This window comes from Ambystoma mexicanum, chromosome 6p (genome assembly GCF_040938575.1).
Source record: "Ambystoma mexicanum isolate Mex_15411 chromosome 6p, UKY_AmexF1_1, whole genome shotgun sequence".
NCBI lineage: Eukaryota > Metazoa > Chordata > Amphibia > Caudata > Ambystomatidae > Ambystoma > Ambystoma mexicanum.
The window spans coordinates 278,824,533-278,849,629 of NC_090935.1; the positions used below are offsets into that span (position 1 = coordinate 278,824,533).

Genomic DNA, 25,097 nt, shown 5'->3' on the forward strand with positions numbered 1-25,097 from the left:
TAAAGGGGTATTAATAACCCTCTCTCTGCACTCCGTTCATTAATGGTGCGGTGGTAGCAATGATCAATTGATAGATTTGTACATACAGTTCAATTGATTGTGTTTCTGTGTTTATATTTATAGGCGAGTCTTTGACGTTTTCTACATGTCTATACTCCCATTAATTTTCCCTTGACAACGCTGGACCTACGTGCCCCTGAAGAATTTCTGTTGAATGATTTTTAGGACAGAAAGAAACATGTCGGGTTGGGGAATCTGATGCTGTTATTGAAAGCACTGTCAAACATTGTATTGAGCGTTTTGTGTATTATACTGCACAATTCACGGTTGCTCAGGTATGAAGGTTTTAATGTTTGTATTTGTAATGAACAGAGGTTGTATTTTAGTATGTTGTTTTATATTTGTGATTTAGATGTTATAATTGAATGAAATAACGAATGATGTTAGGTTGTTTGATTGAGTATGAATGAGGTATGTCTGGTGTGTGGTTTGTTGTGGGACAAGATGAGAATGTTGTGCCATATCAGTTGAGTCATTGACTCTCCGAATTGGTTTAAAAGTGCACTGATACTGACACACCTGATAATTTTTAAAATAATGAGATCAGTTTTTTTGTTGATGTTTTTCTTTACATGTGAATAAAAATGTTTAATTATTTTGTCTAAATTCGCCGACTCCTTCATAAAAGGGTTTGTAAGCAAAATGACCTTGTACATTCAAGATTCAATGGCAGTTGTTAACCTGATTGAGAATTCTCATTTCAATCCATGTGAAGATATCCTAGTCACCATGGATATCGTCTCATTATACACAAAGATTCCCCAAACTGCTACACTTGATGTTATTGAGGAATTGCTACTCACCAAACGTGTCTCTGGTATGACACCCAATTCTTTCATTCTATGGTGCACAATGCTTTCTCTTACTGAGAATTACTTCCAGTTTGATGGTCGCTTTTATCAACAGGTCCATGGGACCGCCATGGGGTCGGCAGTGGCACCTTCACTGGCGAATCTTTATGTAGACTATGTAGAACATATGAGTGTTTACAGTGAAAACAATATCTTCAGAGACCACATCTTGGTGTGGTCAAGGTACATTGATGATCTGCTATTGGTGTGGCATGGTGATGAGATAACCTTATTAGCCTTTTTTCAATGGCTGAATGGGATCAATCCCTTTCTTAAATTCACTATGGACTATCATAGGGAACAGATAGATTTCCTAGACCTCATTATTTTCTCTAATCCATCCACTAACCTACTTGGACTAAAACCATTTCATAAGACAACTGACCGCAATTTCCTTCTCAGTTATGACAGCTTTCATCCCAAGGCTCTGAGGGATAACTTACTGTTTGGCCAATTTTTGAGGCTCAAACGGAACAGTCGCAAGAAGGATATTTTTTTGTCTGAGGCATCTATACTAAGTCACAACTTGACCCAACGAGGTTACCCTAACAAGATTGTTAAAAGATCTTTGAAGAGAGCCTTTAATAACCACTGTGAAGCTTTGTTGGAATATAGGCCGAAACCTATCCCTGCTAGCTCAGATTCATGAGTTTTCGTCAGTACATTTAACCATCTATCCAACCAGGTGGTTAAGATTGTTAAAAAACACTGGCATATTTAAGCGCAGGCGAAAATACCTGTCCAGATACCACGATGTGCCTTTAAACGTGGATGTAATGGTAAAGAATTGGTCAGCAGGAATGACATTAGCAACAAAACAGATGCCCAGACCACTATCGCTCAACAGTGGGGGTTGCTCAAACTCAGAGGACCTGCCCCGTGTGGAGCATGTGTATGTTGTCCATTGACTAGTCACACTACCGAGGTTGACATTGGATTACCAAGACCATGGGAACAAAGAGCGTTTTCTAATTGCAACTCTAGCTATGTTGTATATGCTATATGGTGTTCGTGCCATAAAATATACATCGGGAAGACAGAACGTAAAATCAAAACCTGTATCAATGAAGATAGAAGTTGCATTTGAACAAGGAATTTCACACTTCCCATGGTGGGTCACTTTATCATGCATGACCATGGTTGTGATGACCTGAGGTGGACTCTGCTTAAAAGGATCTCAGTTACCAACAACACCTCTGTAGATAAACAGACCCTCTCTAAGGAGGAGACTAAACTCATTTTTTTGAGCAGGAGTCACCTTGTGGGCTTGAACGAATCAATAGACTGGAATTTGTAACACTCTGCTTTATGTTTGAATGGTGGTCTAATTATGTGGAATGAAACCCTTTTTGAAAAAGTTTTGTAGAAATATACTTGTTGGGAATTGATGACATAATTCCCCATACTAATGGTTACAGCGGTATATTTGATATAACCGCCGTTTGGTCTCCTTAACACACAGCATTGAGTGTTGTGCTCCGATTACGGGGCACACATCAAATATGGACGTTACATTTGAATGGGCTGGGTATTAGTTATACTCACCCGTGTGAATGTACAGGGCGAGGCCGCACCTCCCTGAACTGGGCATGTTGTATTCAATGTTACATGAATAACACGTGACCGCATGGGAGCTCACATGACCCTTATATGCAGGGCATTGACCCTTTCACAACGGCTTGCACAGTCATTGCCGCGAGGAATGAAAGCTACACCCTGGAACGAAGGTTAGCAGCGCTCCCTGGCCATTCAGGCTAGGGGATGCTGTGGCTGTATTTATTAGGGCCGTCCGGATGTTAATGGGGAGGACAGTTAATATCGTCTCAAACGAACCGCCCGTTGGTTATTGTATTTTGAAGCTGTTGGTATATGTTTATATGGCGCACACCTCACCTCTGAGATTGTTAACCAAGTTATTGGTGTTTCGCCCTATACATATATAGAAACCTGATGTCCCAAGAGTCAGACTGGACAACAGTAGTCTGGATTTTTGGCCCCATACCGAGAAGAGACAAAATTTGATGCAGTCTCCCTAGCCGTACCGCCGGGGATCGGACGTGCATTTGTTATTCATGCACATAGTGTACGGGCTATAACCATTTGCTGGGTGGCTTATGTGAGGATGATGCCCCGTCTTTCTCTCCATTGTGTTTTTTGTGAGCATAGGTTTCGAGGGGACCGCCCTTTTGAATAAGCAGGTCCCATGCTGTCTATTAACTGACCAAGAACCAAGACAGCCTGATATCACCTTTCAAGTGTTAAAGCTTTACCATCCTCTTTGAAGAATTAACGTGCTACTAAAGACCAGAATAAGTGACAAATCGTGAGTGTCCCTTGGGCATCTATACCTATGATATACCACTGGTTCTGGAGGGTTAACACACCTGGTGTTGGTGTAACACAATACCTATTTTCAGACTATACATGGTCATTATTTTACTCTTCCACACTCCATTGGAGTATATTGCTGAGTACGGGTACGTTTGCCGAGATTGCATGTGACTGCTGGATCACTGTCACTGCGATATTGCGCATGATCATAACCGCTTGAGATCTTTGCACAAGCCGGGTGCCTCGATTGGGCTTGCTACAACATGGCCCCGTGGTGTAATAATCCTGACCTCGGAAGTCTTAGTCTGTCACGCGGTGTCGGTGGTGGTGGTGTCTCTTGGAATGTACCAATTCATATGGTCTCCGAATAATGACTCCGTCTTGGCGTACATGATCCCTTTAGTGGTGAAGGAAGTATAGAGGTATTAATAACCCTCTCTCTGCACTCCGTTCATTAATGGTGGGTGGTAGCAATGATCAATGGATAGATTTGTACATACAGTTCAATTGATTGTGTTTCTGTGTTTATATTTATAGGCGAGTCTTTGACGTTTTCTACATGTCTATACTCCCACTCATTTTCCCTTGACAACGCTGGACCTACGTGCCCCTGAAGAATTTCTGTTGAATGATTTTTAGCACAGAAAGAAACATGTCGGGTTGGAGAATCTGATGCTGTTATTGATAGCACTGTCAAACATTGTATTGAGCGTTTTTTGTATTATACCGCACAATTCACGGTTGCTCAGTTGTGAAGGTTTTACTGTTTGTATTTGTAATGAACAGAGGCTGTATTTTAGTATGTTGTTTTATATTTGTGATTTAGATGTTATAATTGAATGAAATAACGAATGATGTTAGGTTGCTTGATTGAGTATGAATGAGGTATGTCTGGCGTGTGGTTTGTTGTGGGACAAGATGAGAATGTTGTGCCATATCAGTTGAGTCATTGACTCTCCGAATTGGTTTAAAAATGCACTGATACTAACACACCTGATGATTTTTAGAATAATGAGATCAGTTTTTTTAATGATGTTTTTCTCTATATGTGAATAAAAATGTTTAATTATTTTTATAGTGTCCATTGATTTGAATTGAATGTTTTCATCTCATTGACTGGTTATAGAAGGATACCTCTTTCTTTACTACTTCTTGTAATTAGATAATGACTGCTTAGATGTACGTATTATGTTAGAGCTCTCCACACAGAAACACTAGTTCTATGATCTTTGATGTTGAAAATGTATATATTGGTTCTAGCCAGGCCAGATCATAGAACTGAGATAATCCTGGTATCCCTTGTCATTCCTGTTTGTTGGTGCACAGCCATCGCTACCACTTTACTGTGTAGTACGGGCTTGTACCAAAGGTGAATTTGTACTGTCACTTGTAGTCCTAATTGTGTGTGGTGTTCCCAAAGGGTACTGCATATAATTCTGCCTAACACACATACCAAGAAAATCTAGAACACTTGGCCTATCACTGGACTTTAAAATCCTGACTTTTCCTGCCATTTTAACCCAACAGCTTTCCCACTAACTACTTTCCTGCAAACAGTTACAAGAGATACCTTAACAATACAACTAATAATTATAATGATAATAAGCTTCATTTTACTTATGTCACATGCTGCCCAGGATAGCCATGGTCTCACATTGTTCATCCTTTACCTTTTAGTATACGGATACACTGAACCTGGGAAAGCTTCGATTACCTGCTCATGTGTGCATGCCGCCTCATCATTTCAATGCTCACCAGGTGGGATACGTCCTCACCGGCTGTGGAAAGGTAAGGATAACCAAATGAGAGGATTGCAGTAGCTATTTCTTTTTTTTAAAAACCTAGACAGGCTGATTACGAAATATAGATCAGACACTTTGCGCAAGCCCAAAGTATGCACGGTATTAGCACTAGGGCAAAGATTGCCCTATTTTTAAAAACTCCTTTGCTCCTCAACAAGTGCAGTTTGGCATGTTACAAGCACAGGGGCAAAAATGGTCCTGGTGCAAAAAAGATGCATATTCACTCCATGTTTTCACCACAGCAAAGTTTGCCCATCAGGGCAAACTTTGACTTCAATCAAAATGCATAAAAATGTATCTTTTTAGCAGTATGGCAATTTTAGCCCTGGTGCTTTTAATATACCAAACAACACTTGTCGATGTACAATGGTTTTTTAATGTGTCCCAGTGTTTTTTTAAAATAGAGCAAACGTTGCCCCAGTGTTAATACCGTGCTAAACTTTGAACTTTCACTGGTGCAAAGTTTCTGTAATCAGGCCCCGGTGTGCTAAGCGTAAACATACTAATTTAATGGAGCAAGACATTTATAAAGAATTCTAATATATCCAAATAAAATCAAAAATTAAAATTAAAAGCTGCAAATCTCCCGCAGAAACGCAATCTATCTGTCACTATTGTATCTCTTTAAAGCTGATATGATCAACATACAGAGACTGTTATGCGCATGTCCTATGATTGTATCTCTTAATGACTGAAAATGTATCTTTTATTTTTCAGTATTCATTCAAGTTACAGGAACTAGACAAGAGTATGTAAGACATAAAACATTGTATCAAATTGGTTCAAAAATAATTCTAAAATGTCACACTTAGAACCAATTAGTTTGGTGCCAATATTGAATTCACAGATTTGTATGTTAAAGTGTCATTTACATTGTGTACAAAATAAACTAATACATTGGTAACTAAGTTTGATACAACTGAAATTAGGCCAACTAATATATTGACACCTAAGCCTAAAAGAAAAAAAGAAAACTAAGCTTATTCGTCGTTTGCTGCACCTTTAATTTTACTTCTGTGAGTATGCACCAGCTTCTTCAGAGCTATCTCATTTTTATACAAAATAGTAATATATCCTTGCAAAAACACGTTTATTTTTTATTTTTATGATTTGGCTAATCAACTTAGTCTTACATAGTATTAAATTGACGATGCATTTCATAACAATGCATAATAATTCCAACTTACATAACACTGCATAAAAGAAGATGTGTACTTATTACATCGCCAGATCAGAACAATGGTAACTATTAAAATGTGTATGTTACATTGATAAAAACATTTCATAACCATACATAACAAATCACAATTTCGTTTTAATATAATTTATACTATACAAATAAAGGGCAGCCGCAAAGTTTATTTTTCTTAATCAGCCCAGCAACACCAAATGATATTACTATTGCAATCGTCAATGAAGTTTCATGGCCACTAATAGCCCTACCCTATCCATGACACATCATGCACAAATCTACTAAACAGTAGGATCCTTGTAGTTCACAGTGCAGAACACTGCATTACAGTGTGCTCTCTATTCTGTACAGTATCCTCCTTCGGACAAAGAATGCAAGTCTTGTCGCCCAGTGTATTTCTGGATCAAATATAAGCAATTTCTCCCGCCTGAATGATGTTTAATCTTAACCAGAGAAACTGCCTCTACCAATACGGGAACTTAGCTAAATACTTGGGAAGGGATCCCAGTGGCTTGTCCTGCCAGAACAGGTTATTATAGAAGACATAAGAGCTCATTTTTGCAATCATATCTATCCAGTCCTTCTCAAACAATATTTGTTTTGTTTTATTCACATTTAAAATCAACACTTCCTTAGTTAGGTAATCAACCACTAAAATAGATTCTGCAAAATACAGAAGTGATTCATGGGACTCGATTGCTTCCTTACATGGAAGTTCACAAAAGGCAGATCCATTAGATGGAACCAAAGGAGTTCTATGTAATGATAGAACTTTCCATAGATACAAGACTCGCAATGATGCCAAACCCAGCTCAAATCGCACATCCACAATAGGAGCACAAGTGCGAAAGACCAAGGAACCTTTTCCACAAAATGGAGTCAAAAGCATCCCATTCCACCTCTCTTGAAGGAAAGTTAATCTCTTGTCCATACAATATCGAGGGTATAATCTTTAGTGTATAGTATTGAATTAGCGGGAGAATAGTGAAGCAGCAGTATCTAATCAGAATCCACTTGAGCTGGTGCGCATTTTGGATAGGTCTATCATTTAGCTGAGTCAATAGCAGCTTCTTATTAGGATGTGAATCAATATTAAATCACAATATTTCATTTCGATAGAGGGAACAATTGGAGTAGCTTCAAGTCTCCAAGTAAAGACTTGCAGCTTTTTATTATTTTTATGTAATCAAATAATATTGGTTTTCCTATAATTTATGATTAAATCATTGGTGCGTGCGTACACTACGGTGGTATCGATCAGACATCGTAGACCTATTTGTGTTTTGTCAATGAGAACCACATCGTCCGTGTAGGTCAGCCAGCTTGTCACAAGCCCACCAAGCGTAATAGAGGCAAAAGCCACTGATTCCAAACAAGTGCCCAGATCAGAAAGTTAGATGTTGAATAGGCAGAGGGCCAGCACGCAGCCCTGCCGAAGCCGACGATGAGTCTCCGGGTGCCCATTCAATATTGAAGTACTCTCATGTATCTTCATAAGGATAGAGAATAAATATTCAGGGATAGACCAGTTCTCCAATTTTTACCAAAGGTGGTTTCTATTAACAGTATTGAAAGCATGTGCGAAAGCAATTGCAGCCATATATACTGGCGTTTCTTCAGTACTAGAGGCTATCCCTTGGAGGCAGCTTACTATGTAACCATTCTTTAGGGTACTCATACCCTTACTAAATCCTGTTTGTGTTGTACTCAATATTTTGGCTGGGGTTATCCATTTCTCCAACTGTTGAAGAATAATGGCTGCAAAAATGTACTGTCAGGGTCGAGCAGTGTTATAGGTCGGAAACTAACATCATCTGCTCTATCACCTTTTTTGTAGATAGGAATAACAACTGCTCAATTCCAGGATAGGGATAAGGATTTTGTCTCCAATATATTTTTAAAGGATTGAATTGTAGCCAAGGACTTTTTGCAAGACAAGAACACAATCAAATACAAAGTAGAAAAGAGGAGGGAAGGGAAAATAAAGCACATATTGGCCGCATATATTATGTTAGGAGTGCACTTTATAAAACGTAGATATATCATCTTAATAAAAGAACTGGTGTAAATGAATATTAAATACCTTGTGTCTCATCAGGAGTCTGGTGGCATTAATTTTGCAGAGTGGAATTAGCATTACCGCTGTGTCATGCGGTGCAATTTGTGCCGGATCTCATCATGTTGTGAACATGCACACCACTTTGTAATGCTAATTGCGTCTGGTAGAATTAGTGCCGAAACAGGCCACTCCGCCCACAAACCACCGAAACCCGATGCAATTACCGTTACCTCTGGACAGTAGTAGGCACTAATATCACTGGCGCCGTTAGCGCCGGCAGAAGTAGTATCATAGCAGGAACTGGAGGCATGGTTGCTGCCATCTTTAAAAACAGAATCCACCCTGAATCCCCCACTCTCTGCAGATATCCAGGCCAAAAAGCCACTGGGATCGTGTCACAGAAGAGGACCCGAGGGATGGTGCATGAAAACTGCCTCTGGAAGCCAAAATACAGTGAGGGGGAGCTACAAGTCCTCACTGATGAGGTGGTGGGACACTGTGATGAGCTATATGGGAGCAGGCAGAGGAAGACTGCAATCTGTCAGGCAATAAGCCAGAAGGTCACTGTGGTTGACATGGTCCCCCAGGCCTCCACTCCCAACACAGGCAGGAGCCCATGGCCACAGGAGGTGGCACCACACAGCCCCTTGCCCTCACGACGTGGGAGGAGAAGGCAAGCAGCATCCTCGAAATGGAGAGCATTGAGGGAGTTGGCAGTGCGCTGACAGAGCATATGCAGGTGCCAGGAGGCGAGTCACCACCCCCCCCCCACAATGCACATTGCAAAAAAACAACCAAATAAAGTGACCATTAGCATAAAATGTACCAATGGACAGGGACACATGCCAGCAGGCCCAGCAGGTGGTCCGGGCAGTCAAGGTGACCTGATGGGGTGCCACGTCAGGCCCCCTCCGCAGCAACTTTGAGGAAGGCTACCAAGTGCACCCCTGAGCTGATGTGGAAAGTGAAGGTGTGGCAAGCGGCCTATCCAAGTGCTATGCACTCTACTTCCCTACTGGCACTCTCTCACAGCAGGAGTATAGCGTGTGAGTATCCACGACAGAGCACAGGCATCACACCAACATGTATGACACACCCCATGGAAGTGTTTGATTCCCTGCACCTACATAGGTGCAGTGAGACAAACGCAAAACTGAACAGAGCACCACTGCTGGCTGCATATCCAATTGAGCCATGGCAGTGCCTTGGACGATGCAAATAAATACACTGCCACCAGGTTTGTGTTGCAAGGGAAGGGTCTGTGGGGGCATGAGCACATACGATCATTCCATGCGTTGTTAAACCAATGGCTGGGGCTGGATGCCAGCATATGACCATGAGAGTATGCCATTATATGCATGACCCTGCAGGGCCTCTTGCATGGTTGACCCAGCCAGCTGCCTCTGCATGGACAACCCGCCTTGGACACACAATGGACAAAGCTACCTGCCAATGGGTTACAGACACACAGCTGTGAACAGACCCAACCTGACGTGGGCACCTGCAATGGGCCATGTATATCCATGCCCTTCTGATCAATAGCATGTTTGAGTTGCATGCCAATGCATGTGAACGCACAATGTCTGACAGTCATTTTTTCCTTACAGGCTCTCAGGTGACTCAGGAAGAGGCTGAGGAGGATGAGGGGGTTGGCCCATCAGTGACTGGGGCCTCCAGGGTGTTGATGTCGACTACACCCCCTGAAGGGTGACCAGAATTGACACGCAAGTGCAAGGCACAGCAGGCCTCACTGGGCCCCAGCAAGACCAGGCCTGCTGGTGCCCGCACAGGCCATGCACCCACCCCACATGCCACAGGGAGTCCTACCACTCCAACTGTACCCAAATGGATGGCCACAGTATCTTTGACTGATGACACAGCTGCTGGCAGGTGTAAGGAAGCCAGTCAGGAGCAAACCACCAGACAGCCGCAGGGTACTGATGAATCGCAAAGCCCAGACAGCATGCTACACGTCCAGCAGGCCCACACACCAGAGGGTGACATGGACACCCTCTGTATGGGTCTCCATGTTTCAGTCCCAGCTCACCACATACCCCTTAACCCATTCCCAAATGCATACCTAGACACAACATCTTGCAGAGGCTGGATGTCATGGAGAGGTAGCAAGTAAAAATGGCTATTGCCAATACCCACTCCCTCCACCTTCAGGCCAGTACTGCATCCAGGGTGCTACAAGCAGGATTGGGCAGAGTATGGAGCACAACCGGGCACAGGCGCTGGTACAACTGCTGCACTGACAGTGTACGGCCAGCGTGTGAGGGAGCTGACAGAGGGCATTTCTGCCTTTGCGGAGGCCATGCAGCAGAGCATGGAACTGACTCTGCAACATATCCAGGGGTCAGGGTCCATTCTCTCAAGTTCTGCCACACCTACAGAGGGGTATTTGCCAAGCACCCCAAGGCGCTGGCCTGAGTGCAATCTGGGCCCAAAGTCACTTGGGCTAGCCCTGAGGGAAGAAGAGGCCACGCAAGTGACTGCCCTAGTTGTTATACACAGTGGTCGTGTTGCAGTGGTGTTGTGGGGTCAAGGGGGTTTGTGTGTTGGGCTGGTGTTGTGAAGTGGCGTAGTAGGTATAGTTTGTGCTTTATAACATTAAACTATTGTTTAACTGAATCAATGCAAGGATAGTCCTCATTGTGTCAGTGTGTTTAATCATAAATGTGTGAGTCTACACAGTGGTGCTTGGTATGTGCCATGTCAAAATATTAGAAAAATGGTTCATTAGTTCCTGGCGAGCCACTCGTCCAGCTTCATCTCTGCAAATGCATACAGACGCAGCTGCCACAGGCACTGTGACCTCATCCTCTGGGGGTGACATGTCCACATCAGGGGGTAGAGGGACATTCCTCTGAAGGAAGATATCGTGCAGCATGGCACACACCAGCACAATTTTCCTAACGTTTTCTGGCCTATATATTCGTGCACCTCCTGTACTGTCCAGACATTGGAAAAAGGCCTTCTGGCGACCAAAGGTAGGCTCAATACAGACCCAGGTACTGCACAGGTGTCATGAGCCAAGGCAGCTGTGGGTATCTGGAGTCACCTGCAAGTAGAAAGGCAGAGCCATGAGTCACAGTATATTGTGTGGGTTTTGCCTTTCATACATCAGTGCAAAGGGCATCATGTGCATGCATATGGAGCTTAATTGCAAGGCATGTGTTTAATTCAATGCATGTGCACGTTGTACATATCGCTTCATGCCTTGTAGTGTGACCACATGCACCCTGTTCTCTTGCAGAAAATGCGATTTCAAGTGTCTATCGTTGTCATGTCAAGAGGACATGGTGGCTGTCTTGTGCCAATATATTGCTCTTTGTCTCTCGTGTATGTGGCCTGATGGATTATTTATTGGGCCTACACAGGCTTCTGGGGGTAGCAACTCTACATTGATGGCTGAGTGTTGACTGTAGGTACTTGGCTGTGTTACTGGCAGGGTCATTGGTGTGGAATGCTATGCACCACTTTGAGTATCACTGATAATGCATCTATCATGTTGCATTGTGGTTCCTGGTACCCGTGCATTTCTTGTCCACCATGAGTTAAATAAAGGACTATTTACGGTGATTCTCAGGATCTTGGCGTGTTTTTTTGGAATTTCAAAGGAGGAGTGTCAACCCTGAACTGATTAGTTTCAGTTTCTTTTTCTTTACATTGTGGTACCTGTATGCATGTGTGTGTTGATAGTCCTTACTGTTGATGTGAATCAGCATTTCCAAACAGGTACGCCCACCATGTACATGTTCTGTGGGGTGTGCAGTGTCAATTGTGCGGGAGAAGGGCAGGTAAAACATGTAATTGGCTTGTCGAAGCATTCATTCTTCAGTTGTGCGATTTGGCCCCTTGTATTTTGTAAAGTCATTTATTTTCCTCAAAATTCCTTTTTGGTGATTTTTTATATAAGTTGATTTAATTAATTCTTCTTAAGAGCTTCATTTAACATTTTTATCAAATATTATACAAATTCCTAATATCGAGGAACTATGAATTGAAATAAAACCAAATTGTTACAAACTCGCACAACTAATCATTATTTTCAGAGACTCTTTCAACTACATTTATGAAATTGTATAAATTGCTTACCAATGTCCACATAATAGACTGCATACACACCTCTTATCTAGGTGGGAATCCTTGGTGCTAAAAGCAGCCACTTTAAAATTGGTGTTGGTGATGTCCTCTTCTTCCCGATTGGTACTCAACATTACATCAATAATACATGTGAAGAAGACATGGTGATAATTCTTGCTCACAGAACATTCAAGGACGATTATGGTCACAAATATAAGGAACAATCAAGCAAATTGGTAAGTTGCATTGTTATTCACTTTTGATAATTTATAGAATAGTAGTTATGTTTTTTTAATTCAACTTATTGTGCACCCAAATATACACTCTGACAAAGAATGCACACTTTCCTTGCAGGCTTGGACCATAGAGTCAGTCATTACACTGAAGTAATGTAAAATACTTTGTAGTACGATATGAATTGTGTTTGTGCCTTTGGCCTTGAGTTTTAATTGTATTTTAAAACTAGATACTTTGCGGACAAAGGGAACAAGGGCACAGGTGTACACCTACAAGTGTGGGAGGTTGTGGTAGAACAAAACAAAGACACATTTAGTAATTGTATCAAAAATATTCATGGATCATTCTGCTGAATGGTACAGTGCAGGACAAACATGGAGAGATAGAATACGGGCTCAGAATGAGGGGATGCACACATGATTGGTATAGGTTTGGTAGTATAAAGGTTTTTAATAGAGTGGTAGGCCTTTCCAAGCTCAATATGGGAAAATGCACACAAGTCTAAGAAGAGAGAGATTGTGCACACTTTTAAAACGAAAACATACATGCTGTGGAAAAGGGACAGTTCACAATCAGTGTTCTGAACAGGGTTGGTTTGTCATCGCTCATGCTTAGAATAGAGAGAAGGATTATTCAGAGAAGAGGAGCACACATCGAAGAAGAGTAGCATTGTGTTAACTTGTAAAAAGGATAAGGTATTTGCATGGAGGAGACAGTGCGGGATCAGGATAGGATGAAAATATCACACCCCTTTACTGAAAACCCGAAAATTGAGGGTTTTTTGTCAGATCTGTGCAGAAATATAGATGATAAATTGGGTAGTGGTATTAATTGAGAACGGTTTACCGGCACCGTTGTTTCCATACTGGGTGAGTTGTAATGAGGCCCATTGACTGGCTGGAAGATGGAGGGAAGAAGGAGCAAAAAAAAAATGATGAGACCAGAAAGGAGAATGGAATAGATCACTTTCCTTCGGATCCAGTTTTGGATTACCAGCCGCACACTGTAAGAGAGGCATACCTGGAGTTTAAGATCCAGGCCTTCTTCAGTGGAAGAGATAAGAGACCAAACTGCATAGGCAAGCCAAACCCATCTTGCTGGCTGATGCCCACCTGTTTGTAGAAGGAGAGAGTTGGACCAGTCCAAATGAGGGTGCTTACCTGCCAGGGAGACAGCCACATGAAATTCATATGTAAGTATAATGTCAATGGGAAATATAATTCAGAGGAGAAAAATACTCCAAATGGGAATAGTTTAAATCCCGACCCCAGTAATGTATAAGTACTGAGGGGTGGTGTAATATACCTCAATTCTACATCCTGAGAAGTGTAGTGCTCCTAGAGTTATAGATTTGATCGATTAAGTCCTATGATGTGTGTACTGGGTGATGTCCTGACTCTTTCTCTCTATAATGTTCAAACACAGAAAAAGTATTCTCATAGACAAATGGATATCTAACTGTGTGCATGCCTAGAAAAATAAAGTATGTTGAGTCATTTCCTGGTTTCATCACCAAGCAGAGTCCTGTTCCAGTGCTGATCCATTCAAGACAGAGGGGAAAGGTTTATTGACTGCTACCCATTTCCCATCTTTAAGTTGCCCTCTGAAAAAGACAAATGTACACTTTTACCTGCTAATGCAATAATAGAAACCAATGAAGGTTTGAAGTTCTTACATTTTCATTGAGTGTGTGTGTGTGGGGGGGTTAGCAATGAATAAGAGGTAGGGAGATTTAGATAGGCAGTGATGTTCTAATTTAATTTGGTGTCATATAAAATGACAATTCTATCCCTGGACATCATACACTGTTCAGTGCATGGTCGATGTGCATTCAGGATAAATCAAATGTACCTTTGGTTATTTGTGTGTTACAAAAATCTCTATTCCTATTAAAGCAGCATAGGAAATTGAGGTGTCTACTGTATTGATCACCATTGGATTTGGAATTTCAAAGATGCAAAGATGCAACATTTGTTTTTGTTTAAAAAAAATGTTTCAATAATAAGTAGATCTACTGTTCTGATATGTGTGGTTGTTGTCCTGAAAGGGGAGTAAGGCTGTAGCAAATCGATATTCTTAAATTGGGGGTCCCAGGTTCATAAACAGAACTTTATTCATTAAAATAAAAATTGTGCACACTTGATTTGGGTCGGGTAGAAAATGTCCCCAAACTAGTTGTCGTCTGATTAAAACATGCAAGCAAACCAACTTGGAACAGAGGTTCCACTAAAATTGAAATTCCATCATTTGTATGTATTGTTTACAGTGCCAATGTAATTTAGACTATATAGACTATATAACACAGACAACTGGAAAAATGTCGACCCATGTGACACGGGTCCAAAATTAGAAATTAGTCCAGGTTTTTCCCAGAATGGCCACATGGAATTAGCGTTTCCATGGGCAGTTATTGAGAAGATGTGTGTCTTAAGGAAGAGGAAGACGAGGAGGAGGCACATTTAAAAAAATTGAAAATCTGAGAATTGGTCTGGGTCACTATCACTCACTCTATTTTTGAAGATGTGCACGACAGGGATACATTGTTGTCCTTTGCACTATAATATGAAACTGTGCCATATTACTGAGATGTGTTGATTATTTCACTTCTTAAACCTAATAGTCCAATAATGTTGGTTCCAGCCACGAACCAATAGGTTCCCCAAAAGCTGCTGCTGCAGATTGTGCTGCTCCTTCCCTCCCCAGGCTACTGAGGCTTTCTTTACGGGGGAGGTTTGAATCTTCCAGCCATATGTATTCCCTCTGCAGTACCTTTCAGCTCAGATGCGCTTGAGAGCCAAACTGAGGAGGATGTAGAGGTCTATACAGAAAGAGTGCTGGGCAGAGCGACTCGATGCAGACATGACCGGTGGAAAGGCAATGCTATTTGGTATGCCTGCCTGTCTGGCTTTTCTTTATTTGAAGACCTAGAGTGTTCCTGCTATTGGTTGATGCTGTGCTATTTGGAGAGCTGATTTGCTGACTTAATAGAGATGTGTGTAGTCACTCACCTTCATTGTGTTTTGGGAAGGCAATGACGGTGACAGAGCTGCATGGGCATGATCAAAATACATTTGTAGCACGCCTGCATGCACAGACTTGGGTGCAGCTGTTCCTGCTGTTCACTCTTGGAATGACGAAATTCTGTTGTATCTCCGTCGTCTTCTTGTCTTGAGGTGATTGTGGTAGTTTTGGATGTTAGATTAAAAGGATTCTTTTTTCTTCGGTAAGGCTGAGTTCATTCCCGATTTGTCTTCTGAGTGTCATCCGAACTCTTGTGGCAAGAAGAGAGTTTTTTCACAATTGTTTTTGCTTTATGAAGTAAAGCAAATACAGTTATTGCTACATATACTCCTAGCCTCCCCTGCAATGCAGAGATGTCACCCGCAACCACTCCTTTTTGCTTCGTGCTGCTACTTATTCTTCCGTAACAGCTCTCGGACAAAACCTATATGGTTTGCCTCACATCTCAAACTTCTTCCTGCACAAATCCAACATGATGAACACTACAGATATATCATGTGTCGCTCCTTCTGTGGACAGTAACTTTGGAGGGTTTTTTATGTTATTCATGAAAAACCCTCTCAGGGCATATCCTCTCTGAAAACCAAATCTACTTGTCCCCAGTCAATGAACACTATTCTTCAGCCCTCGGATGTGGCTGGTAATCAACAGGAACACCAGAGCCATTCATCAGGCTACATTTTAGCTTCTTTCACACAATCACAGTACAGATAAAAGTATATTGGTTATTGCTTTATCCTTTTATGGCATACAAACTTACTGACCATCAACCATACTAACTGAACACTCTGTGAAGTGCCTATCCCTAATTGTCAGTGGTGGGCCTCCTATCTAGGGTGAGGGGACAGGAAGAGGCTGACCCTATGGCCCAAAGAGGCATTTTATTATATATAAAGGACAAGGGAACACGTCCCGCTGAACCACAAAAACTAAGAAAGGCTAAACCAATTGCTCATTTGAACAAATGGTTCTCTGCAGAACTAAAAGCACTTCGGAATATCAAAAGAACATCTGAAGCTAGCTGGAGAAAAGCCCCTTCTCCCTCTACTAAAGACAGGTTCTCCACCACAGCCGCCACCTATAAAGCTGCCATTACGAACACCAAAAAAGAGGTCTTCAATACCAGAATTCACAATGCTAAATCTAAAGAGCTATTCTCTATCCCAAGAGAACTGGAATCGCCAGTGTCTCCCACTGATGACTGTATTAAGGACACAGCCTGGTGTGACAACGTCCAGCAAGCTTTATCAAACAAAATAGCTCTCCTGCAAGCCAAGATAGAGTCCAAAAAAGCCAACCTCACCCACAAAGACCACTCTCGTAATGCACCCAGCTCTCCTCGCCCAGATTGTCCCCCTTTCCAATTCTCCCCAGTCACGGAGGATGAAGTAGTCAAAATTATTGGTAGCCTCAAAAGACCTAGCTCCCTTCATCACCTCCTTGATCAATTTATCATTTAAGAACTCATTTAAGAACTCGTCTGTCCCTAACAACCTTAAACAAGCATGGGTCCTGCCACTACTCAAAAAACCTAACCTAGACCCTAATATACCGACCAACTACAGACCCATTACGACTGTCCTTTTTCTCCTGAAAATACTAGAAAGAGTGGCATACCTCCAAATACAACAACATTTGGAAGATAACAACCTCTTAGGTCTGTGACAATCTGGATTTAGAACCAGGCATGGGACGGAAACAGCCCTCCTGGACCTAAAAATCCAAATGGACAAAGCTAAAGATAAGGGCAAATTGGCCATCTTGCTCTTGTTGGATATGTCTGCAGCCTTCGACCTGGTCGATCATCAAATTCTGACCAAACACCTCTCCTCAGCTGCCACATTCTCCAGAATGCCGCCAATTGGATTCAATCCTTCTGTTCCGACAGAATGACCAGGGTCTTTGCCCTTTCAGCGGCGGCTGACCCAGTCCCTATCCAATGTGGTGTCCCACAAGGGTCTTGTAGTTCCCCCACACTTCACAACATCTTTTTTTTTAAACTTTAGTTTTTATTAGCATTTTGTAATAAAACAGAACATTAGAAAAACCCCTGCCCCCCCTCTGACCTCCCTCCCCAACACCAACCCTTCCCCCTTCCCCGTGTCCACTTCAAAGAGATCGACAAAGGAGACTCATAATGCTCACTCCGTTCCCTGTGCCTCGGAGGCGATGCGACGGGTGACCAATTCGCCGACTGGCTTGGAGTCGCCTTACCCCGGGCCGTGGGACTCCCGGTTTATTGTTGTTTCTTTCGGGGCCTTAGGCACTCTTCTCAGTTCGGGGATCTACCCTTAAAGTCAATGCACATCCCAACCCCAAGTTTGTTGTACCCCATACTAGTTTGTGAGGAATGAGCTCGTGTCTTTATTCACCATGGCCGTCAGTTTGTCCATCAAGAACATGTTTTTCACCTTTTTCATCCACTCTTCCTTGGAGGGGGTTTCCAGGCTCTCCCATTTCTGAGCGAGGGCCACTCTGCCCGCCCTCAGCATGGTTTCCCACATCCTTGGGTAACGGTATAGTTCCGCTTCCTCCGGGGGGAGTACCAACAACATGGTCAGGGGATTATGTGGTAGGAGTTCCTCTGTTACTTCCGCTATCCAGCCCCTCACTGACCCCCAGTAGGCCTGGACCTTCGGGCAATGCCACCACATGTGGCTTCTGGAGCCTGTCTGGCCGCATCCCCTAGGGCACCTTGGAGACACCCCCGGGAACATCTTTGACAGTTTTGCTGGGTCTCTGTGCCACCCCTGCAGAATTTTAAAGTTATGTTCCATGTCCAAGGTGAATAGGTTCCCATGAAACGCTATTTTGAAAATTCTGGCCCAGAAGTCTTCTGAGATCTCTTCGCCTGCCAGGTCGTTCCAGAACGTGAGGAAGCTCCTCCTACTCTGAAGGTCGTAAGTGTTTAGGATTTTATACATACTGGACACCGCACTCTTTCTGGAGGTCGCCGAGTCAAGGAGCTTCTCGAAGGGGGTCAGTTGTCTCCTCAGGTTTGGTCCCATGACTGCTCGCAGAGTATGCCCTTAAGGCAGAGGTATTCAAAAATGGAAAGCGCTCCACCCCGCAGAGCTTCCATCAGGTCTTCATAGGATAGGAATTCACCCTCCCTGAACATCTGGTCTGCCCATTCCAGACACATGTCCGACCATTGCTGGGAATGCCGGAACCCCCTTCGACCCAGTTTGAGGGGGTGGCCCCATAGGGAGATCATCGGGGACAGCTAAGAGGTTAGGTGTGCTGTCCAGGGGCCCTCCTTTCAGATGTCCCAGAGAACTCCCAGGGTCGGGTGGGACCTCACATGCTTCGGAATTGTCTTGCGCGGGGCCCACAAGAGATCACAAACCTTTAAAGGGTGGACATCCATATCCTCTAAGTATGTCCAGTACGTTTCCAGGCCCTCTTTCATATGTTCATATGTTCAAGGAGGACGCGCAATTGGGCGGCATAGAAATATAGATGAAAGTCAGGCAGCCCAAATCACCCCTCCTCCCTCGGTAGAGTCAGGGGGGTCCTCCCAGTTCTGGGGATCTTCCCCTGCCACACAAAGTCCCGGACCCCCTTTTAAAGGTCCTTGAAAGTCTTAGCGGGGACCCTGGTTGGGAGCGCTGTGAAGAGGTACAGAAGCTGTGGTAATATGTTCATCTTTACTGCAGTCATCCAGCCGTACCACGAGAGAATCATCTTGCCCCACCTCCTCAAGTCAGATGTGATCCCTGTCATTATGGGGTCATAGTTGGTGGGTCCTAGTTTTCGATAAGTCCCTAGTTAGAAGGACGCCCAGGTATCTATGGCTTCTGTCTCCACAGCAATCCCGTGAAACCTGCTCAGGGGGTCTAACACCGAGTCCACTGGTCTCATTGGGAGCAGGACAGATTTAGCCGTGTTAATTTTCAGCCCCGAGAAGCGCCCGAAAGTGTCCGTCAGGGCCAGGAGGGGGGGATCGAGGAGCCCGGGTCCACCAAATAAGCCAAGATGTCATCTGCAAACAGGAAAAGCTTAAATTCCACCTCCCCCCTTCTGATTCCCTTGATGTCTGGGTGGGATCTAATAGCTATGACTAGTGCCTCCATCGTGAGGACATAGATTAAGGGGGAGAGGGGACAACCCTGTCCCCCGGGAGAGGGGAAATGATTCGGACAGCGACCCATTCACCTGAACCCTTGCCGTGGGGGCTCTGTAGAGGGTGGCCACCCAACTCATAATGTGTGTCCCGAAGCCCATTCTCTGGAGAAGGAGTTCCATGTATCTCCACTCGACCCTATCGAAGGCCTTCTCCGAGTCCAGCGAGAGGACACACGCGTTAAGCTCTGATGTTTGGGCAAAGTGGAACAGGTCTAATGTTTTACGAATGTAATCCGAGCCTTGTCTTCCCCGGATGAAGCCCACCTGATCCCCGTGGACTAACTTCGGCATGATCCCCTCCATCCGCCTCCCCACCACCTTGGCCAGAATCTTGACATCAATGTTTAACAATGATATGGGCCAATAGGAGGCACACTCTGCTGGGTCCTTTCCTTCATTAGGTAAAACAGCTATTATGGCCCCCATCATGGAGTCGGGGAGGGAGCACCCCTCCAGCAAGGTGTTGAAAACTCTCACTAGGCAAGGGAACAAGGAGAAACAAAATCTCTTATAAAAATAGACTGAAAAGCTGTCTTCCCCAGGGGAGGTTCCCACCTTCATTCCACTGATCACCTTATCCACCTCCTCCTCCGTGACCAGGCCCTCCAACCCCTCTGACATCTCTCTCGACAGGGACGGGATTTGTATGGAATTCAGGAAGTCTGGGAATTGCCCCCGTTATATTCAGATGAGTATAGTGACTTGTAGTATTGGCGAAAGGCCTCTCCTATGTGGGGCGTGTCGCAGCCAAGGGCCCCCTGGCCGTCCCTTACCTCCTTCACCCTTCTGCTTCTCTGGACCTCTCTCAATTTCCAGGCCAAGATACTATCCACTTTGTCCCCCTTGTCGTAGTATTTTTGTTTCACCATTTGGAGGCTTCTCTCCGTTTTGTGTAGGAATAGGTCTTTTAGCTGTAGCCTGTAGTCCTCCAGCGCAGCCACCCGGTCGCTCCCTCAGGCCTGTTCCAGAGAGCCCCCCAGTTGGAGACGGGCTATTTTCTCCTGCAGGGTTTTTTCCTGGGCCTTCCTCTCCCTTTTATTCTGGGCTCCCATTTTTATAAGTACTCCTCTTAGGGTTGCCTTAAAGGCGTCCCAGAGTGTGTGCGTGCATACCTCCCCGTTATCATTGAGGTCGAAGAATTCCTCTATAGCGTCCAGGACAGCTGCAGCGTGGGCCTCGTCTCTCAGCAGGGCGTCATTACATTTCCATCGACCCTTGCGTTCCCTACACCAGCCCACCGCTAAGATCGTCTCGAACCAAGCCATGGTCTGACCAAGGGACTGGGTCTATCCTATAGCCTGTGACATATGGGCGAAGGATCTCATCCACCAGAATGTAATCTAACCTAGAGAACGCGTTGTGGATGGTGGAGTAGTAAGAAAAGGAGGGAACACCTGTTCGGGGGGTCGAGATCGTGCCTGCTAGGCCCAAGCACTCATTCGCCCTCTGAAAGCTTCGATCCAAGGCTTCGTCTGCCGGTCTAGGGTTTTGGGGGCCTAACCACTTTCTGTCCCTGGATGGGTCCAGGACCATATTGAAATCTCCTCCCACCACCAAGGGACCCTGCACGAACAGTCTGAGCCTGTCCCTTACTCCCTCCCAGAATAGGGCTTGACCTTCATTCGGGTCATACACTACCGCCAAGGTTAGGGGAGAACCCTGTAAGGAACTACGCACCATCAGGTAACGGCCCTCAGGGACCTTCAGGACTGACTCTTTCTCGAAACCTACGCCCCTGGCTATCAGGATGGCCACCACTCTTTTCTTCGCCCTGTGGGAAGCGTGAAAAACCTCCTTGATTCCTCCCCCTTGCATTTTGGGCTCTTTCCCCCGCACCCAGTGCGTTTCTTGCACGAAGAGCAAGTCTAGTTTCGCCCTCCTAAATTCCCTACAGATCAGGGACTTTTTCGTAGGGGTGTTCAAACCCCACACATTCAGGGTGCCCACTCCCAGGGCCGGTCGGTCGTCAGCTATAGTCTATGTTTCCCTTTTTAGTGGTCAGCAACGTTGCATCGTTACTCTCTCCCTGTATCCTCTGTTTCCTTGTTTGGACACTTTTAGAACGTTTCCCCAACTGTCCCCCCAACTCCCTCCCAAACAAACAAACCCCATCTAATTCGTGCTCCCTCACCCCCCTCCCCAGCATCCAGGAAGTTAGTTCCGCCATTTCTGGCATTGTGGCCGGACCACCAGCCTGTCCCCTTCGGCCAGGTGTTGTTTGCCAAGATCGATTTCGTTAGCCCCACTCCCCCCAGCTTCGTCCCCTCGTTCCACCCCACATTGATCGCTTTTCAGAGGGACTCTAAGTTTGACTTAACCCCGGTTTCTTCGGGTCCCGATCTATGAATGGTCAGGACTTCCCCATGCCTCTGTGGTCATCCACTCCCCTAGGCCAGATTTCCAGCCTTCCTTCCCCTGCTAAGACCTCAGTATATCATGCCCCCTCTCCCCCATGGTTGTGTCCCTTCAATTGCCCCCATTGTACTTGCTGTTCATGGGGAAACTGTCCCCGGCGCGTCCTTCATGTCTTCCTTTTCTGCTCCACTGCAGACCCGGGAGCCCTGGCCATCAACCCTCCGAGTCGATATGCTCCTCCTCCATTGCAGACGGCGGGGTGTTCAATTTTCTGAACTTCCTCGAACTGGTTTTCGTCCACCTGGCCCCTGACTGGCCGGGGGTGCCCCTACTGAGTGCTTCTGGGCCTACTGGGCCCCTCCGGGGGGTAGGCTCCACCACATAATCCTGGATGGCTCCTTTTATGTCCTCCTCTGTAACCAGCAATGTTCGTTGGCCCAGGTATTTGAAGGCCAGGGAGAAGGGATATCCCCATCTGTAGGGCACTCCATTCTCCTTCAGTAGTTGTGTTGGGGGGCGGCACATTCTACGTTTGGCTAAGGTATAGGCGAGAGGTCCTGAAAAATGGTGATCTGGGCGTTATTGTAAGTAATCACCCCCGCCTTCCTCGCTTCTTCCAGGACTTTAGTTTTTTCGGTATAGTAGTGGAACCGAACCAGTACCGATCTGGGGCTCCCTGCCCTTCCCCTGCCATGTGCACCCGGTCGAACGTAGGTTCAGTTGTCATTTCCTCTGCAAACAGTAGAGTAATAATGTCCTTCATGACTCGGGTCAAATCTCTCTCCGTCTCGCCCTCTGATTCCGGGACCCTGAAAAATCTAAGGTTGTTCCTGCTTTCCCTATTTTCATAGTCATCCATCTGCCTGGCTCTTTCCTCGTCCCTCTTCTCCAAGGCCGCTAGCCGCATATCGAATTGAACCTCCTGGGAAGCCGAGGAAGACTGGTTGATTTCCACTTGTAGGAGTCTGTCCTCGACTTTGTCCAACCTTTGGTCTATCTTTTCGAACTTCTGGGCGATGTCAGATCGCATTTCCCTGATCTCCTGGAGAATGGAGGTGAAGCCCCTCTCCATCGTCAATGCGGATTGTGCCTGCAGAGTCTCTTGCCAGTTCATATAGCCGTGCTGTACTCCCACCCCGCCCTGTAGCTACCTGGATGGATCGTCTCGGGGGAGCTTATGAATGGTATGCGCTGCTCTGCGGGCGGGGGTGCAGTCTTCAGGCGGGCACTCGCCCCACCAACTCTGGATGGGGGCCTCTCACCTGGGTCTTGCCTGGGTCTTGCCTCAGCGCTGGTGATGTTTTTCCAGGCTAGTGAGTCGCTGCTGCCGTTCCGCTACCTCTGGCCGAAGCCTTTCGTCGCCAGGCGGGCACACACCCTGGGACCGAGCCCAGGGGCCTCCACCTGCTGGAGCTGGATGCGGGTATGCGCTGTCCCCTCGCTTGTCTTCGGGACGGGAGCGGCCACTGAGGCCCTGGGGCCCTCTCGGAAGCGGGGGTGCACGCTTCCCCTCCAACTGCCGGATTGCCGTGGTCCGTTGGTGTTGTGGGGGTCTTCTGCGGGGCAATGCGGTCGATGGCGGCCCTGCGCCAGGGGTGGACCGCAACCGCATGGATGAGGTGGTGCCACTTCCGCCCGTCCGCGGTGTGGTGCATTGCGGGGGGCCTTCGTTCCCGATGTGGCTTGTCTTCTTGTACCACCTCCTGAGGGCGTCGGGCCCCGATGCCTCAGCCGCCCGGTTCCCGTCGGCGGGTGGATGAGAGGGGGCCGGGCCCTTCGCCTGGACTTCCTCACCTCGGCGGGCCACTCCTCCTTTATCAGCGCCGGGGCGGAAGCGCGCCCCGCCGTTCCTCCGTCACCGCTCGTAAACCGGTTTCCTGGGTTCCTGGAGCTTCACTCTTTCGTGCTGTTGCGTCACGGGGGGGTCACTGGCGCGGACCCGTCGAGTGAATCCGCCTTGGGGTCCCAGGGGGGCTCACTCCCCTGAAAAGGCCCAGCCTCGGCGGGAACCCAGCGATCAGGCAGCCATTACCTGTGCGCCCCCTGGTGGCCTCCCTTCACAACATCTTTACTAAGCTCCTCTTCAACCGTCTTGACAATCTGGGTGTCACATACACAAATTATGCCGACTATACCCAGGTCCTCATCACCCTCACCGGTTGCTATGAGAAAGATGTTGGAAAACTAAATGAAATCTACCTTGAAATTCAAGCCTGGATGGCTACTCATAGCCTTTGCTTAAACAAAGACAAGACGGAACTGATAATCGTGGGCTCCCAGGCCCGTCTTAACAAACTTGACCCCCGATACCAATCCTTCACCATTGACCGCAACATTATAAAAGTCTCAAAAGAAGTCAAAATGCTGGGTGTGTATCGCGATTCCACACTTTCGCTTAAAAAACAAATAAACACCACTATCTCATCCACTGCATACACTTATAAACTTATCAATGCCTGTAAACCAATTTTATCCCCCAACAGTTGCCTCACCCTTGCTAGGGTTTTGATTCTATCCAGATTGGATTATTGCAACACACTCTTTCTCGATCCACTAATCACAATCTGAATAACACCATCAGATGTGCCGTCAATCTACCCCGCACGGCCCACATCTCCACCTTTAGAAAGGAAGTTAACTGGCTTTCTATTTGCGACAGAATTAAATTACTGTCACTCGTCATTACGCATAAATGACTCTCCTTGACAGCACGACGTTACTTATCAGACAAATTTACCAGACAAGGCACGTCCAGACCGACCAGATCCCCATATCTGCACCAACTAAACATTCCTAAGTTTAACCTGAAAACAGCAGGGGGAGCAAGCTTCCCTGTGCTAGCTGTGAAATGCTGGAACTCACTCCCCACGGACATTATAGCTGACTCGTCCTTTTGGTCGTTCAGAGCCAAGGTGACGGATCTGCTTTCTATTCAGTAATACTAATCCCACACAGGCACCACTTTAACACCT

General features: G+C 45.5%; 1 protein-coding gene across 2 annotated transcripts in view; it reads left to right on the forward strand.

Annotated features, from left to right (window-relative positions):
- Positions 1–25,097, forward strand: part of LOC138511377 (uncharacterized) — a 333,915-nt gene that overhangs the window by 282,231 nt on the left and 26,587 nt on the right. For both annotated transcript variants that reach the window (XM_069627001.1, XM_069627000.1), the window contains 2 exons: positions 4,920–5,030; positions 12,438–12,620. In XM_069627001.1, coding sequence (XP_069483102.1) covers positions 4,920–5,030; positions 12,438–12,620 — 294 coding nt within the window. The remainder of the gene's footprint in view (positions 1–4,919; positions 5,031–12,437; positions 12,621–25,097) is intronic.